The 19,613-nt window shown below is 40.1% G+C and overlaps 1 protein-coding gene across 8 annotated transcripts in view; it reads left to right on the plus strand.

The window, feature by feature from the left end:
* The window catches only part of LOC144092156 (uncharacterized), a 119,811-nt gene that overhangs the window by 93,035 nt on the left and 7,163 nt on the right, over positions 1-19,613 (plus strand). For 2 of the 8 annotated variants that reach the window (XM_077624951.1, XM_077624953.1), the window contains 4 exons: positions 5,224-5,292; positions 10,439-10,555; positions 17,676-17,752; positions 19,420-19,534. In XM_077624951.1, the coding sequence (XP_077481077.1) occupies positions 5,224-5,292; positions 10,439-10,485 (116 nt within the window). In that variant the 3' untranslated portion in view covers positions 10,486-10,555; positions 17,676-17,752; positions 19,420-19,534. Of the gene's footprint in view, positions 1-5,223; positions 5,293-10,438; positions 10,556-17,675; positions 19,535-19,613 lie in introns of all 8 variants that reach the window. The other 6 variants (XM_077624945.1, XM_077624952.1, XM_077624950.1 and 3 more) reach the window with 5 other exon arrangements.

Below are 19,613 nucleotides of genomic sequence, written 5' to 3' on the forward strand. Positions count from 1 at the left end.
ACCAAAGCTCAAATGGAGGACACGCTACATTTTTGGGTTGTTGACATTTTCCTGTGTATATTATTTAAGAAGGAGTGATAGCGGGCCCACTTCCTTCTCATGAAAAAAATAACAAAAAGTCAATAGAAAGCCACCAGCTGCGTGGAGCCTCAACAGTGAGGATTGAAAAGGGTAAGTCAACAACAACCTGATCAGCAAAGCAATCTATTATTTAAAGACATTGTTGGTAAGATCATCTTTTACCTGCACCCAATTTATCAGGACGTAGAAGACACGAGTAAGCTTTTAGTGGGGTGAGGAAGTCATAAGACAACACATTTTCAAGTCACTTTATTACAACGTTAATGGCATTTGAGTGTGTGGAAAAACTCAAAGGTAGTTTGATGGAAAATTGGACTATCGTATTTTCTGCACTATAAAGTGCACCATTAATGAATGGCCCATGTTAAAATTTGTTTCATGTAGAAGGTGCACCAGATTATAAAATGTAGTAGTAGTAGTAATGGTGGTGGTAGTGATAGTAGTAGTAGTAGTAGTAGTAGTAGTAATAGTAGTAGTAGTAATAGTAGTAGTAGTAACAGTGGTGGTAGTGATAGTAGTAGTAGTAGTAATAGTAATGGTAGTAGTAGTAATAGTAATGGTAGTAGTAGTAGTAGTAGTTGTAGTAGTAGTTGTAGTTGTAGTAGTAGTAGTAGCAGCAGTAGTAGTAGTAGTAGCAGTAGTAGTAGTAGTAGTAGCAGTAGTAGTAGTAGCAGTAACGGTGGTCGTAGTGATAGTAGTGGTAGTAGTAGTAGCAGTAGTAGTAGTAGCAGTAACGGTGGTCGTAGTGATAGTAGTGGTAGTAGTAGTAGCAGTAGTAGTAGTAGCAGTAACGGTGGTCGTAGTGATAGTAGTGGTAGTAGTAGTAGCAGTAGTAACAGTAGTAGTAGTAACGGTGGTGGTAGTGATAGTAGTAGTAGTAGTGGATTATGTTTTAAATTAAAAGTTTGGTTAATTTAGTTGTATTTGATTCCAGTCCCCCTATAAAAATATATTTTGACATTTGAGTTGAACCTTTGTAAAGGTCAACACTTACTTAAGTGAATAGTCTTTTCGTTTAAGATGTTCTTTTTGTACAAATCTTTGTACCCGATGTGTTTGTGTGTACATGAAGTGTAACCATGTAATATCAGCCTCGGGTCAGAGAGGGACGAGTGTTGGTGCACATTTGATTCAAGTGAAGACCGTCTTTGTAGTGATGGCAAAGGCAAAAAATAGGGGCTTTAAAGCCGAACGACAACGAGCTTTGTGTAAATAATCAAGGGCTGACCTGTGGGGTTAAACCCTGTAATTGAAGTTATGCTTCAAAGAGGCGACTGCCACCTTCTGCCGGCTGTACCATGCTGCATGGAGCGAGCGATACAGAGTGTTGGGGGAATCACACGTGCAGAAAAAGAATACCAGGGAGGTAATGGGGTGGTCAGATTGGATGACACCATTGGAGTGCCCATCCTGGAATAAAAGTAACCCCCCTCAGCACCACCCTACAAAGGCAAATAGAAGCTGCGAATGAATAAAATGAATATGTGAGCGTTCAAGTTAAACACAAGACCCAGTGATTTGGTTGGGGGTAGGAAAGGTTTAAAAAAGAAAAGTAATGATGAGCTTCCCTTACGCATGAACATGGAATCAAAATTCTTCTTTAAAATTCAGTGCAGTTCTATTCACATCTCATTCCGAATCATCTATCTTTAAATATTAATAGTATTCATTTATTCATCACAGTATCATTTGTAAGAAGATACATCTAAATAATTTAAAGTGTGACACTTACGAGTGAAGGTACTCCCGTTTTGCCAAGGTACTATGACTGAAACAGTAGCAGTTATTCACTTATATATTAAAAATAAATATATATACTGTATTTTCACGACTATAAGGCGCACCGCATTATAAGGCGCACCCTCAAGGAATGACACATTTTAATTTTTTTCCCATATATAAAGCACACTGGACTATAAGGCGCCCTGTCTATTTTGGAGAAAATTTAAGACTTAAGTGCGCCTTATAGTTGTGAAAATACAGTATATATAAAAATGGTGCATTGTGGGTGATATATGCTGGTGCAGCCCCCTATCAAACACCTCCCACCCATCCTACGCCACCCTTCCTCCCCAAAATGTGCCCACTTCCTGCAGCAAGCAGCAGAGAGAGAGGCAGATTGAAGCCCGGCTCACGCTTCGCTACGGGCCTCTTTCCCTCATTAATTCTGCTGATTCCACCAGATGGGAAACAAAATATTAATTTTGTTCCGCCCGAGGCGTGCGGTCTTTCTGTTTAGGTATTCTCTAAATCACGGGCGGGGATGCTCCCGCACTTTGGAGCGTGGCGGGGAAAAGTGCCACGCCGGTGGGTCTGGGTGCGGCGCATCGCAATTGTCATAAGTGTAATTAATTGTGTGGCAAAATGATTCATTTAGCAGAAGTCGGCATGAGTAAGCCAGGACGCTTAAGCCATGCCTTTGAATATGCGCTCCTTTGGAATTGTACAAATTAATTGACTCATTCAATGTGGCATAAAATCCTAGTGCAAGTACACTGCATGCTACATTAGTCGGTTCATCCAATAAAACTGCTTTCCTTAGACGTGAACCCCGAATATGACGAAAGTCAGACCAGATCTCGAGGCTGTGATTTGCTTTTGGCGCATTTGCGTGAGTCTGCCAGAAGGTTTCAGATTCAAGTAGCAGACTGTTAGCTTATCTAGTAATGATATTTCGGTTGAGGGATTTTTTGCTTGTCCGTTTTGTTGTTGTGACAAAGACAAACATTCAATGTAACCAGTCGTTTCTGTTTTATTCAGGCAAAATCTCCCTGGATCCAAAGGTTCCAGAACCCTTTCGTCCCAAAAGAATAATACATTCAAATGAATGAAATGCTTTCAACTGACATGATAGCGTCAGTATTCAGTGAACTTGAACGAGGATATGAAAAATTGCATGAAAGCTTCAGAAATTCTCCACACCTGCATAGTCGCTAAGCAGCAAGAAAGCCCTTGTAGATCTTCTTCCATACCCCCCACACCCAGCCTTTTTACCCAGTCCACCCCCTTTCTTGTCCCCCACTTTGATATACATGTGTCAAGGCAAAGTGACAAATAGCACATATTAATTAGGCACCGGGCCCTGGCGAGATTGCTGTTATTAACGGTGGGAAAGGGGGTAAGGTTGGATTTAATTGCCTGTGACATCAAAGTCAAGCGTGTGATATTTCAAGCATCATTTAAAATGTTTGATATGGAGGCCATTGTGCTCACATCTAAAAATATAAATGAAGACTGATGGTGGGGGGGGCATACCTGCGTGTTCATATCATCTCAGTTTCTGATGAATCTAGGCGGTCAGTCTTCTTAGCTCGCAATGTCGACAAAAAAAAGAAAACTAAAGCCCGTTGGCAATGGAATTTAAGGTTCCTGGTTAGATTGCTGCTAAAAAATATATATTTTTTCTAATCATATTCAATAGTGTTACATTTTTATTCCATACTGGTGGCAAACCATTGTGACACCGGCCCACTGATTATTCGAGGGCCCCTATCAAGTCTTTGGACAGTGCTTTTTTAGCTGGTTACCATGGCAATCCTGTCCTCCTGTTGGGCTTTTTTCCTGCTAACCCTGAAATTAGTGGCGAGGTGCGGCGCCACCCCAAACTGTGCTCAGGTCCTCCGCTGCTACGATTGGCTATTCACAAAAAAAAGAGGAAAAAAACACTGTTAGCAAGATAAGCGCCTGATAGAAGTCAATATCCCAAACTAGAAGCTTAGTATGGTAAAGGACCAATACCCACACAAAGACAGACATTTGCAAATAATTGACACCACCTAAAAATAACAATAATGTGTATTCATAATTTAAAATCCTCTTAAAATAGCACCTTTACACATAGATATATCGTTTAAAGTCATAATACTGTAATGAATTAGCAAGTAATTGAAAAAAATGATCAAAATATATATTTTTAAAGACGCTCACCTCAACATAGTTCCTTATTTCCAAGTTAGTGTTAAAGAAATAAGATTTTTGCTGTAACCTAAACATAAAAAGCAAAAAAAAAAAGAATTGTGAATGTCAAAGCACATATTATGAGTAGTGACAAACTCCTTGGTTTGAATGGCGCCCATTAATGCTAACATCGTCATTGCTGACACCCCACACGGGAATAAGCTACGCCGGCTGAGAATAGGGGCATTTTCCGAGCCCCCGTGCTCGCCGTATCACGCACCAGGTGCTCTCACTCGCAAATTAGCAGATCAACAGGGAGGCGGAAATGGCGTCCTGATGACGCCGGGCGCCAGCGTGGCACATCGTTTAGAAAATAGCCTATTATTTTTGTACGGGCATTAAAAATAATTTAGTGTCTTTAAGTTCAAAAATCCCCTTAAGACATGACAGAGCCCACAGTATGTGTTTTTTGGTGTGTGTTTTTCAAAGTAAAGATGTACAACTGTACTTGTTATGGCCTCTAATAATAAGTAGAACCACCCATGGAGGTAAATAATTATAAATATAAACTACAATGTTACCAAGAAGTCGACATTTATGGCCTGAACGTAAAAAAATGTGCTTTTTTCGAAATAAATATCTGTTTTTAGCAGTTACGAGTTACCAAAAAGGCCCGACTTGAAAAGAAGAAAAATGAATCATAATAGAAATTGATAAAACAATGTTTTTCCCCCAATACATGAATTGTAATGGGCTGGATTAAAGTCCCCCGCTAGGAATATCTACCCTCATCCCGACCACCTCCTCAATGGGAATCTGCCCCGCACGAAGGACAGGAAGCCAAGTGGCAGGCAGGAACATACTGACGTTAATTAACAACATCTGACACAGATGCTGGGCTTGTAGGCGCTCCGGAGGTGGTCCTGTCACTTTTTCCCATTTTTTGGAGGGTTGAGGGTGTATTTTTGCCTGTTTGCTTCAGCCGATTGGTCAACACTTGTGCCACTCTGTTTGACTGACAATTGCAGGGCACACGTACAAATGCATCTCATATAGTTAATGCATTGTGAAAAAGTTGAAACGCATACATTTTATCTATTCATGACATGTTCAGATACTTAAAACCTTTGTTTTTCCTCATTTTGACCAGTGTGGCTTACTAAACCAAACTTTGGGTTAAAGTTCAGTATTAATGTAGCCTTAAAGTTCTGATCGCCTTTAAACTGTTTCTGTCTCATTTCATAGGCTACACCATCACAGCTGATGACTTGCCAGATGTCAGGAAGACAGTGGCTGACAGCCTTCAGATGGAAGGTAAGCTACAAAAAATGGTATTATAAAGTGTTCCCTTAAAATTAGTCATTCAATTTGGGTATCTACATCAACATCTGCCTTAAATATTGTCACATACACAACCCACAAATAGATTGGCTATAGTTTAGTGGCCAACAGCTTGTAGGTTTCGTTCCTCTGCCTTTAGGACCATGTCTAAGCGTCCCTGAGCAAAATACTGAACCACACGTTGCTACTGATGTTGCGTCATCAATATTCAATGAGTGTCACATTGAGCTATAAGTGTTAGCATTTTTACCAGAGTGGCCCATTGAAGAAAAGCCAGTTAAAACTCCTGAATTAGAGTGCAACGACAAGGTCCTCAGTTGAAAATAGACATGTCATTTGTTGACGTGTACGCGAACGTGCTGACAAGCGACCCGTGTCGGGCGTGACGCAACCTGACAGCGACGAGGGCGAACCCCCGCCGGGCTTCCTTGCGCTGTACGTTAACAAAGAGCAGAGGTGAGGATGCCCCATAATCTTCGCACAATGGCAGGTGTGGGCTGGTTTTAAATAAGGTCAAAGTTAAATGGGCTCTTCCTATGCAGACGTTCCTGTAATTTGGACGAGATCATCGAGCACACATGTCGCCCCTTACAAAACACACAGCTAATCCACAGTGCAATCCTCAAGGACATGAGAGATGACCACAATCCCACCTGAGTCGGCTCATGGAATTTTCCGGGCAGAGGGTGCCCAGGACGGCACCCCCCCTAGCCCCTGATCCCTTCCCTGGCCGTTCCCCATCCTAATGACTCTCGTAAATCACATCTTTAAATGACCGCCACGCACTCCCGAGCTGCGCGCCGCCCAATTCCAAGGCGACCCATACCAGGATCTGGAGCCAGGCCACCATGTGGAAATTAAAAAATGGATCGTGTGATTCATCTTCTAAATGACCATCCGACTAGCCCCCTTTGCCTCCCCATCCCCCTCACTGGACCACTCCTCTCTGATGAAATGGTCATATTGGCACACATGACTTCTCATCACTAAAGATAAGCTGACATGTTGCCACTTTTTAGTTGGAATTCCTGCCACATCCACTTACCTTTTTCTGCAGAAGCCCACCATTGGGAAAAGGACTAAAAAACTAAAACTAAAATTAAAAATCGGGGGTCCTGAGTATGCCTGACATTGATGAATTATTCAGTTTAATTCTTATTTCACTAATGTAATATTGAATAGAACCCCATGTTTTTTCATGAAAAATTAAGAAAAATTAAGGTATTCTTGCCCCCAAAAATGTTGGGTTGTGTTCCCATTAATATATTTGCTGTATCTAGGCAAATTCTATTCACATGGCAACGCAAAGGGGATGAAATTTGATTGGGCAATAAAGCTGAACATTTTGCCCCTAAATTAGACATAATTCATCTTTCAAATGGTGCCCACATTTGTACGTCCCACTAAGCCCCCCCTTCTCCTCCTCATCTCTGATATTGTCACACTCCAGTGCAACATTTTTGAGATTTGATGAATAATAACCAAGTTAAAGTAGGATATCGGCTGGCATGTTGACAGCCTTAATTCGTCCGCCATGGTCTTCAGGGATGAAACAACTGTCAATAACGCATGAAAAGTCCACAAGCAGGAGAAAGGAGAGGAGGGGTCATGGGTGGTGGTGGTGGGGGAGGGCACTCCAATGCAATGCTGCCGCCCCCTGCTGGTAAGCAGCTTTTGAAGCCATCCCTCCTCCCTTCCCATGCCATTCAAAAAAAAAAAAAAAACCTCCCCAACAGAACATCTCACTCTTTTTGGGGGGATTTTTCAAACAAATCTGCCAGCCAAATGATAAAATATCAACTTTCACCTTGTGCAGAGGTGTTAGTATCATTTTGGTGAAGTTATATGAGATGTTTTTATTAAGGATGGGTAATTGAGATCCCGCGTTCATCTTGCCCAAAAAAATAAATAAAAGCAGAAGGTACATGACTCTAAACACTACATCTTCCTCCTCAAATTGAATCTAAATAAATTCCATAGCGCTCTCACTAATGGTCACGCTGACCACAGGAGGCAAGCCTAACAAAATTAATATGCAAAAGAGATGGTCTATCATGATATTTGAGGATAAATTGAGGAGGAGGGGGGGGAGAAAAAAAAGACAATGGAATTTGAAGCGTGCAGACGTGTGCAGCCTCCCAATAGAAGCCGCATTGAAAACAACTTAACCCGGGACAGCAGGTGGGATGGGATGCGAGAAGGGAGAAAATGCACTGCTCGTAGAAAGATCTTTGATATTTAGTTGATTCGACGGCATGAGCTGGGGGGAGAAAACAAGTGTTCCTCGTTTTCTCTCTCTCTCACACTCACACACATGTGCACACACACACACACACACACACTTGCACACACACACACACGCATGCACACACACGTATCACGATTATTAATGTGCATCATGCTGAGGCATCCCTTTCTAAAAACCAAATGAAACGTCTAAACACCTGCATTTGTGTGGCAAAATTGCCGGGGGAAAATTATACCGCGTGTTTGTCATTAGAAATATTCTCGTTCTATATTAATGTAAGGGACGTTCAATGGAATTAAAAGTAGTTAAATTGTTATTTTAATTAGGAATGTGCTGTTGTTATTATTTTGAAATTAGGGAAGGATTGTAGGAACGAATGAGAATTGTGTAGGAATTGTGTAATATTTGCATCTCAATGAATGAACAAATGGATGATTGATATTAGAATAAATAAAACATGGTATTCCATGTCGCAAAATTAGATTTTAAAAATAAATTATTGTATTTTATATTTTTAATGTAACAAAATAGCATTGGTGTAGAGTAGACAATACATAACAATTATACTGTTATTTTAAAAAATATATTTTTGGGTTTTATTGATATTATTCACATGACTAAAATTTGTAGAGGGCAAATCTTTTTTTTAATACGTCAATATTCAATAGTGAAACATCTAAAATATTTTTATTTAATGTGTCTAATAATTAATTCTAACAGAAGCTGCAAAACGTGATGATTATCACTTGATTTTACTTTGAAAAACCAATAATAGAGATCATTAATGGGTTAAAGAAAAGGATTGCCTTTGAGGATTGCAGGCCTCATGCATCCAAAACATTGTCTTGTTCCTCTTCATCCTCCTCCTCATCCTCCTGAATGTTAATCGCAGCGTTTCCGAATCATAAACGCTGACATAAATCAGCGCACTACAATATTACGCTCCACTTTTTTAATGTTCCCCTACGTGGAGCGCAGTAGCTGCGAAATAAATCACCTCAGCCGCTCTGCATGCTTTGCGACGTGCACCCCCTTTTTTCATGGGCATAAAAGATGGAGGCCCCATTTAGTCATCAATAGACGTTGCATTGCTTTGCTCTATTATTGTTATCAGTCAAATTTGCTCCGTTTCATGCGACAGCTTTGTTAGAAGTATCATAAAAGGAAAAGCGGGATTATTGAGGGAAATATGTTAACATTCCCACGTGTTAAATATTTAAAATGACAAGCCAGAATAAACGATTATGTCAAAATCAAATGCGGGTGAGTAGATTTCCAATTAAAAATTAAACTGTGTGAATGCATTGAGCTTCAATTGAATTTCCCCTTGAGGGTTCTACAAATCTAATGAAAATATACAACTACAAATTATACATATTAATTAATATAAAGTGTTGAATTAGCTGCTTGGTTAAAAGTGATATTTAAAAATTTACTATGCAATTATGGTATATATTTAACCTATGGGAGAGATTTTTTTTTAGCTGATGAATGTACAAATGAAAAAAGGTATTTTAATTATTAAATGTGATGATTTCAATTTTGGGTGTATTTTTTTCCCTCAAATTGAAGGCATTTTATCAAAATTCCAAAAAAATACTATATTTCAGTCAAGAAAAGATTATTCCATAAGTTTAAAAAAAAATCTGATATTCTAACTGTTTTAATGAGCGTAAACAATGATGGTCTTATTTTTAACGATGTCATTCCTAGCCAAAATATGATTTGCTATTTCATATATGAATACCCACATATATCATGAGGCCACCCATAGGACCATTTCACTTGTAATATTGTAGAAGGGGGAGCAAAAAAAAAAAAATCTCCATCATTATTATTACATGCATTTCCTCCTGATTTCGTGTTTACTTTGAGGCCTAATGGGTCTTAAACCTTGGATTAATGGCTCAAAAATATGACTTTTTAAAAAACAAATGCCCCAATCGCATTCTCTGAACTGGAGTTGTAAGTGCAACCTCCTCCGGCCCGCTGCATGTGATAGCCTGCCTCCATGAGGGGTTTCATATTTCCCCCGTCCCTCATCCCATCCCAGCATGGAGGCCCCGTAATGTGCACGTCTCGGCAGCGCCTCGCTCCCACTAAATGGGCCGCATTTGCACATCCTCCCTTAGTCCAATCCCGTTGCTCCCTTGTCTTTTTTTTATTTTTTATTTTAATGCGACTTCATTTCAGGATAATACTTTCCCCCCATAACGTCCTTCATCATTTATTGTGTGTGTGTGTGTGTGTCTGTGAAAAATTAATGCCTTTAATTTTGCTTGATGGCAACATCAGTGCAGCTCTGTAAATTGCGCTTTAATGAGATTTTGCTACAGGGGATAATCTGAGAGCGGGTCGGGGGGGCGAATAAAAAAACATCTTGCAAACATCTGTAGACCTTCCATGGCGGAGACTCCCCGTAAATCTGTAGGGGTCTCTCCGGGATGAGCGCACAGAAAACGTCCACTCAATCAACACGACTCGATCGTAGTACCAGTGTTTGAAGAGCCGCTCTAAAAAAATCGGGGGGGACTTCAATCTGAATTTTGGTCGTAAATGTCAGAATTCAACAAAGATCAAACGCTCAGAACCAATGGGAAGCATTTTTGTTTTGTTTTAGGCAAAAACAAAAACATAAAAGACACAACAAATCTAAAACTTCTTGTGGAATTGATGAAAAAACAAAGCTGAAGATTTTAGATTTATTGATGTCCGCTATTTTTTTTTGGTCTTGATTGTATTCTTATGAAGACATTTTCATGCCATGTGTTTTGGTGTAGCTGCAGGTGTTATGAAAGCAACCTGTTTTCTAATTTACTACCAATTTCTTCCTATCCATACTTAATTTCTCACTTACTATCTGTCTTGTAGGTGCACATCTCCTGATCAAATACCAGGATGTTGCCGTTGCTGTTTAAAATTTCATCCAGAAGAAAAAGTGACGAAAAAGCCCCAAAAGATGATGATGATGATGCATCATCCTTCACTGTAAGTACAGTATTCTTTTTTTATTGGGAGAAGTTTTGTCTTTTAAAATTGTGGCCATGAAATGAATCCTGATTTTCATTAGACCTCAGAAAACCTCCTAAAAATATAATAATCCCAAAAGTATTTTTAATACAATCTAGTCAGAGTAGAAAACATTCTAAAAATGCTATCTTAATTTTTTTTTAATTTAATATTATAAAACATAGCATTTTTTTTCAGGGACGTGTTGAATATTTGCAACCTTTGGTATATTCCTAAACTAGCGTTATTTAAATATTGTAGTGAAACTCATTGGGACGGCATACCTTTTCTTTATTCACTAGCATAAAAATTGACACATTAGGAAACTATTGTAAAATTTCATAAGTACAGAGCAAGTATAAAGACATTCCTGCACACTTTCCCCAAAACAGTAGTGACAGTAGTGTCTAATTTGATCTAGTTGAAATATTACATTATCAATTTGTTCAAAATCAAAAAATTTGTGTTTGCGCATCCCTACCTGCATTACCCAGATGATTATTTGTGTTCCTATAAACCTAAAAAAAGGTTTGGTCCTCCACAGAGTTAACATTTTCCTTGAATTTATCCATCAGTGTAAGATGACGAATCCCAATCTTTCAAAGACTAAACACGTGGGACAGTAAAAGTAATATGTATATATTAATCACAGATCAAACGCAAAGCTTATGACAACAGGCGAGCCGACCATGGGAATCGACTTTTATATCGGACAAAAAGAAAACATCAGTGAAATGAGTACAGAAAGTCACACAACTCGGCCCAACTACAAAGGGAATAATCCCTAGTGGTAAGAAAAAAGGAAAAAAGTAAATGAACTTTCCCCCTCCCACCGAACATCTTTAACACCAACGCCTCTCCTGAACCAATCTTAAGGTCAAGCGCCAACGCCTCATTACCGTTTTTTTTTTAACAGCCACATCCTCCACCTGGTTTGTATGTTCCCTCATTATCTTTCCATTACCTTGCCCCGGTCGCCGTGGAAACCGTGCTAATTACATGGCAGACGGCAACCTGCAAGGTGGGATGCTGTGAATGTGAGGAAGGGAGGTGGGCGTGTGGTGGGGGCGCTTCTCATAACGACACGCGACGTCCACTCGGAGGAGAGAGCATCTTGCTTTTAAGACTGGATGGTTTTCGCTGGACGCTGCCGAGTAGTAGTTACACTTGACTATTGGTCGTGGAGTCTACAGAAAGTCTTTCAACATTTATGAAAGTCATTTGTTGATTAATGCCTACATATTGCCCTTTGCATCACCCTTGGGTGTTTCTGTCTCACAACATATTTGACCTATTAATGGTCAATCTGACTAGCGTAATATCTGAACTATAATTCATACTAATTTTGTAGATTGGCTGAGCCTGCGTCTTATATGCCTTATATGTGCAACATAGTATATATTTGTGTGTGTGTGTTACATGTGTATGTGTGTGTGTGTGTTACATGTGAACGTGTGTGTGTATGTGTGTGTGTGTTGCATGTGTATGTGTATGTGTGTGTTACATGTGTATGTGTGTGTTACATGTGAATGTGTGTGTGTATGTGTATGTGTTACATGTGTATGTGTGTGTTACATGTGTATGTGTGTGTGTATGTGTGTGTGTGTTACATGTGTATGTGTGTGTATGTGTTACATGTGTATGTGTTACATGTGTATGTGTGTATGTGTATATGTGTGTATATATATATATATATATATATGTGTTTGTGTGTGTATATGTATATATATATATATATATATATATATATATATATATATATATATATATATATATATATATATATATATATATGTATATATGTATATATATATGTATATATGTATATGTGTGTGTGTATATGTACATGTACATGTGTATGTATATGTATATATGTATGTATATATATATAATTTTTACTCTGAGTTATGTTGTGGCTAGTTTTTTGGATAGCTGGAATGGAACCCTGGATATCAGAACTGGGAGGCCGACACGGGTAACCACTCTCCACTGGGCTGCCCAGGTGCAAATTATGGTCTGAAAAAATACGATATTCTTCTGTCCACCAATTTATTGAAACCTACCCATCCTCAAAGTAGAACATTTTAGTGCGGCACAAAACTCAAGCTTCACAAATGGAAAAATGAAGCATGCCAAGTAAAAGTAGACTGTGCCGAATTTGAAACATGGAGTTAATTCTAGAAAATATTGGATCCAAAGCTTGAACTCACTTTCGGGTCTAACAACAGATTGATGACACAAAAAGAGCTACAAACACTGAAGAATAGCAGAATGTAAAATATAGGAGTATTCTGACGTGACCCTGTTCTAGATTGTATTGAACATCAGCAGAAGCAGAGCCAATTTCCAACCTGAGAAAACTGGGACATTTTTTGTTCCATAAAGAATAGGCCAAAACACCTGCTGAGACGTGCAAAACTGTCATTGAAGGTTACAATAACCGTTTGATTGCAAAGATTGCCTGATACGTTTCACATTGTATGTTTTTTTTTTCTTAGCTGGTTAGGTAAGTGAAGTATATAATCAAGACCAGTAAAAGTTGTAATATCTGAAATCTTTCAAGTGTGGACGGTTATATTACGAGACATCACGTGGCAATGAAAAAACGAAACACAGCAGCTTAGTCTACACTTGCGTGGTTAACCCCCATGCGAACCTTCTGGGGGTCGCCCATCGTTGTCGTAAGCTCCACTGGTAGGTCAATTGGAGAGCAGCAAGTGGTAAAAAAAAAAATGCATCAGTCCATGACGAGATCGGAGTCATAAAACGAGCCAGTAAGGAAAGGGAAAGATTTGTGTTACATTTGTTCGCTACATAAACACATCAAATGCGCCCCTGTGATGCTTTCAGGTTTCACCCATGTGATTCCCACTTGGAAGGGAAAAAAAATGTCCTGCCGGGACAAATTAAGTGGGGAGTCGTAGCTGGACTAATGAAGAGGCCTAGAGGATATTTGCAGGGTCATGCCAAGGATGTGGCATCAGAAAATTGGGCATTAAGCGGAAATGCTGCAGATAGCTCCAAACTACCGGCGGCCTCGCTACCAGGGGGAGGGTCGCTGTGCTTTCCCGTTTTATTTATTCAAGTCTTTTCTAGAAATGAGATGATTATTCACCGAGTGTCTGCCTGTGTCGTGGTGTAACTGTCAGCCCGCAGAGCCACGAGAAGTGGAAAAAAATTGCATTTATTCAGGGCCAGCGGCCTTCCATTGGCTCCGTGGAGAAGAGGTGAAGGAAATGTCGATTTGAAGATGCATGGAATTACGACTATGGCAGTTGGATCAAGCAAAACAGTACATTCAAATGGTGTGTGGTTTGGATGTTGTATGCTGGACACTTAAAGATGAAATGTTTGGAAATAAGTGTTTAAAACATTGGTTCAAGATGAGAAGAAGTAAGTTTTGAATCTCTGAGTTACAGGCTTTTTGAAGTTTCAGATTGGTTTAGAGTATGAATTGTTTGTTGTCACCACTTTCTGGCCTGCCCCTACCACCTTATAAGTCAGTTTTTATTTTTTATTTTAGCAATCCCACAGTGCTTTAAAGAACAACAAAAACATTATGTCATTATTTAAATGATCCAAATATTAGGAGATTAGTCTTAAATAAGAGGCACAAAAATTGTATCTATATATATATATATATATATATATATATATATATATATGTCTATGTCTATGTGTCTGTCTGTCTATGTCTGTCTGTCTATGTATAGGTGTATATATATATATAGCATAATATATGTATATATGTAGCATAATATAATTATGAGATGCAGGACCCAAGATCGCATCACTTGTTGGTTCCAATTTACGTCTCGACTACATCAAGCGGAAAAGCATTCACAAGTAAGCAACAAACATCAGTCAATTTTACCGGTGAGGACAACACTCAGTTGTTCATCATCATCAAAATGCTTTCTTGAGACAAAAGCCGACGCAATTACATTTGCTTGATGAATTCCGTTCCTCGGTGTTGTTTGATAAATAAGGGAATTCGTCAAAGGCCCACTCAACGTATGGTAATTAAAGTGAAAAATTCTGTCACAATGTAAATCCTTAATTGGACTCCCGGAGAGACGTTGGAAATGTGTCTGGAATAAACGGCGGATGAGTGCGGACTGAAAAACAAAGTGTGCTGAAATGTGGCCCTGCAAGTTCAATTAATCACCAGGTAGAGAAAAGGAGCAATTTAGCATAGCTCATTCAGGGAATCGCCCGGCCCAGGTAATGCACTTTTAATCATGCCTCGCCAGGAGCTCGACGTAACAGTAACACGGAGAGAAGTTAAACATTCTAGTGGGATAATTTTTTGCCTCCGCGGTGCAAAATACTCTCATTTAAACGAGGCTGATTTAATAGAGAGGCAGGAAGAGGGCTGCCAGCCATTCTATTTGTAATGGTGACTTATGCGGACTGCTTTCACGTTTGTTAGTGCTTGTGTGCAGGATGAAAATGTAAGCGTGCACTTTGTTTCACAGCTTCATTGTCATTTGACACATGGTAATCCGCTTGGTAAATTTGGAATGGCTGGCATAAGCTAACTTTTGCCGTTGTGTCATTAAGACCACCCCGTTCCCCACCCACCAGCCATCTGGGATGCACACACCTGCTTCACCCTACGCCAGTAATGGCTTCCCTCCTATGCTCAGCGGCCTGTCACGGGAGCTGTCATTCTGGGATCATCAAGCGGAAGGCGCCGCATCTTCCGAGGGCTCGTCACGCATAATTATGGATATTGTGACGCTGAGGAGATGATCCATTTAGACGACTCTGTCGCCAGAGGAGCTATTATGACAATTTTGTTTCCATTTTGAATGTTCACGCCATGGTGCGCTTAGAGTGCACCTGACGGTGGGAATTTGGAGCTTTGTTGAGCGACATAGATGCCAGGTAATGATACAGTCACGGAGGAAACCCTCCATCCATTTGTTTTTGTAACACGTTGCTATTCCCATTGTTATTGGACCAGATGGAAGTATAGCCACCATTAGGTGGACAGTCAGAATCTTAGAGAAGCAGGCTTTCGGAATGCCTGAAGAAGTTGGTTGTTTACCTGAAGAAAAGCAAGCAAAGTCCACACTTTTGCAGCTCCAAATTGTGGCAAGACATTAGTTAACCATTAAGCCCATTTAAACTCCAAAATACTGGCACCCTATTGAAATATAAAGTCCCTCAATCATACCAAAGCTCACCTGCTCTAAGCAGTAAATGACCAACATTTATAATTGACTGAGTCCAAGTTTCGGACAGAATCGCGGTTGACCACCGCAAGAGAGATTTAACAATTAGGATTATCACCCTTGACGAGGTTCTGACCAGATCGGGGTGAGTTCGCTTCGAGAAGTTCTCAGATTTTAATCAATTATTCAGATCATTGCTTTGCAACCTGTTGGACGAGGTCAAGTCGTTGGAGGTAATGTAGTGGTTAAAGCACAGTGAGACACCTTTGAAATGCCACACATTGAAGATGACGAGACAAATGAAATGCAGCAAATGACCCCAGCACATCCTTTGAACTTGCTATAAGGTCTGCTTGTGCTCCGTTGGGGGCCGTTGAGAGCACGGTCACTCCGCACCGTGGTCATCAGGCCTCCGTCCGTCCGGCCATCCTCTAGCCCAATGTATCTCTATCCTGAAGCTGACCACAGACGTTCCCTGCTGGGGTCCTCTGAAACCAGAGACCCTTGAAGTGTCCGGTCTGCTCCCTGCTCACATCCAAGGCTCCAAATGTGGCCCCCGCTGCACAGGAGGCCTTCTGGTCAGGTCCACTCTTTGCTACCCCCGACGGTCAGGCCCTCCGTTATGGCACGCTGGTCGCTGACGGCAGCCTCCCGCGGCCCGGGTTGCAGACCACCCTGGGTTGGTCAGCAACCCCTGCTTACACCTGCCATAAAACTTAAAAGCTACAGTCCCATCCAGCCGCTTTGAAGATTTCAAAGCATAGCTTACCGGCCCGACCTTTGCTGCTTCTCTGGCCACAACACATGTTCTGCAGCCATGTAGAAAGGCGAGGGCCCGGCTGCAGACAAGGCAGGATTGTTTACCTACATGTGCGAAGTGTAAGGGCCATCGCGCAGCGGCCATGCGTGTAGCAGGCGGGCTTGAAGAGGACACTTGTGTTTGTGGGGACCATGTGTTCCACATGACTCCCACACATCCGCTGACAACTCACTGAGTCAATGTACTTTGAAAACACTCAATAAGATGTATGCGCTTTGCTTCTGTGTTGTCCTAATTTAGTCATTCGGTAGAATTTTCCAGTCAAGAATAACAGATAAGAATAACAGGCTCTTTTCTTTAAAAAAATGACCATGTATAGTAAGGCTTTTTTTCTTTAAAAAATGACCAAGTATAGTAAGGCTTTTTTTCTGAAAAAAAAAAGACTAAGTATACATATGGTAAGGCTTCTTTTCTTTAAAAATGACAAAGTACAGTAAGGCTTTTTTCTTAAAAATTACCATGTATAGTAAGGCTTTTTTAAATGACCATGTATATATAGTAAGGCTTTTTTTCTTAAAAAAGACCAAGTATAGTAAGACTTTTTTTCTGAAAAAAAAAGTCTAAGTATACATATGGTAAGGCTTCTTTTCTTAAAAAATGGCAAAGTACAGTAAGGCTTTTTTTTCTTATAAATGACCATGTATAGTAAGGCCTTTTTTCTTTAGAAAAAATGACCATGTATAGTAAGGCTTTTTTTCTTAAAAAAGACCAAGTATAGTAAGACGTTTTTTCTGAAAAAAAAATGACTAAGCATACATATGGTAAGGCTTCTTTTCTTTAAAAATGACAAAGTACAGTAAGGCTTTTTTTTTCTTAAAAATGACCATGTATAGTAAGGCTTTTTTTCTTTTGAAAAAATGACCCTTGTATAGTAAGGCTTTTTTTCATCAAAAAACAACCATGTATAGTAAGGCTTTTTTTGTTAAAAAAATGACTAAGTATAGTGAGACCTTTTTTCTTTAATAACTGACTAAGGATTTTTTCTTTAAAAAATGACCAAGTATAGTAAGGTTTTTTTTTCTTAAAAAATGACCAAGTAATATTGATGAATTGCAGATAATATGGTTAAATATTTGTGTTTCTTTATGTACCATCCCAGGAAATCCAAAGTAACCAGGCGATCGAACCTCATACACAAGAAAAACCAACAGACTCCCCGTGTTTTTTCAGACACAGGTAATTATTAAAACATGACTCTTTATTTTATATTTGTTAAATATCTTAGGATACATGCACTTGCTTCATTTGTGCAAACATGTCAAAATTTTTGCGCTGTTTTCTCTTCATGGCCAAACAGTAGACGAGCCTTGTTGATTACCCATCCAAAGAAGTAGGCTAAGACAGAAAAATCCCAAGCAACGGGACACTTTTTGGCTCAAGCGTTATCTCCGTGGCCTCCACAAATGTTGACCACCTGAAGCTGTGGAATGTGCCTTCAAAAGAGGAGATTTTGCAATCCCATGCCGCTTGTATTTTCCCCCTGCTGAAGTGACATGTCACCGTAAAGGTAACAGAGGAATGGAATGTAGCAGTTAGGCTGTTAAAATATAAATAAAGTGCTGTACGCGTGGTGGCCGAGCCAGCTGCTCGGCGTGATAGCGGCCCTGCACGCTACGTGCCCGCCATTAAAACAGTGCGAGCATGAAGCTGTCAACTGGCGCTGTCAACACTGCCTGGGCCCTTTATAAGCGTGATGGGTGTAAATCACGAGGCCATTTTGAAACAGCGCTGGGGTCCACATGTCCGCAAACCGACGACTTGCCCCCCACACGTGCCAAATACTGTTGTTATTTACAATGACTAAGCCACAAAAAGCATGACTCAAACAAAAATCACTTTTAATTGAATCTGTCAGAGAAGTATTCTATTAGCAATACTAACGTCATTGTATTTTGCAATAGTGTCGAACTGTATTGCTTTATACTGACAGATATTTTATACATTTCTGTCATAATAATGGAATTTGTGGCTCAGCCTTAACTTGAGTTAGGCCACACTTGTACCATGATACTCAAAAACTGAGGTTATCTTTTCCATTAGGGAAAAATAGGACTGGTTCCAAAAATCTGACTGTTTTCATTCGGATTTTACTACAGACTATGAGTGCTGAAGTACAATGCCTTAAATTGAAGGCCCAATCATCACAGGTCACAGTAATCAAAATATCTAAGTCAGTCGTCACTTCCCATGATTATTAAACAGTTTTATGATTTTTGGCTATGCATTTTCCAGTTTTAGATACTTAATGTTGTTTTTTTATTGGTTATTAACCATACAATTACTCTAAGACTGACCCTGATTGGCTCTGATCCCACCATAACACAGGTAAACCCTAAATTCAGAATGTGAATTTGTGACATGTGCATCATGGATGCATCATGGGAGTTTTTTTTTTTCCAGCCAATACATCATGATGGAGAAAACCACTGTTTATGTACATTGAAACACAAGGTAAAATATGAATGGTTTGGGCATGTATCAATTTGCGTTTATTTCCAGCTAATGGATTATTATAGACAATTATAATATATATAATATAGATCAGGGGTGTCAGATAGGTTTGAAGTCTATTATGCTGTTTCTGATGACCAAACTACAGTTTGTGCAGAGTGAGTGAGATGTGTCAATGGTGGTGTTTCAATGAAGACGCCCTCATTGAGAGTAAAGTGAAGTGAATGGCTCAATGGCTAGTTAGAGGACAACTCAAGCATAACACCACTTCCGCTGCCCCCCCCCAAAAAACACCCGGCCGCCCCTTCATGTCTTTCACGGCGCCGGTCGAGAAACCTTTGTGCTGCCACGGCTCGGGCCGTGTCCTCCAGCACTCCCACTCTTTTCAACAGGGAAGCGTGAGGAATGCCCGGAGAGGCCCGAGTGTGCAGAACAGCCCTCTTCTCTTTTTGTGCTCGGCGAGGAGGAGTGGAAGAGGAGGCGGCGGGGGTCTAAAGGACGGATGCGGTCAGTCTGTGGGGAAATAATAGAGGGCTGGCCAGCTGTCTGAGCTGCAACAAAGGGACCAGTCTCCTGTTAGTCCTTG

Source organism: Stigmatopora argus, chromosome 17 (genome assembly GCF_051989625.1).
Source record: "Stigmatopora argus isolate UIUO_Sarg chromosome 17, RoL_Sarg_1.0, whole genome shotgun sequence".
NCBI classification, from domain to species: Eukaryota; Metazoa; Chordata; class Actinopteri; order Syngnathiformes; family Syngnathidae; genus Stigmatopora; species Stigmatopora argus.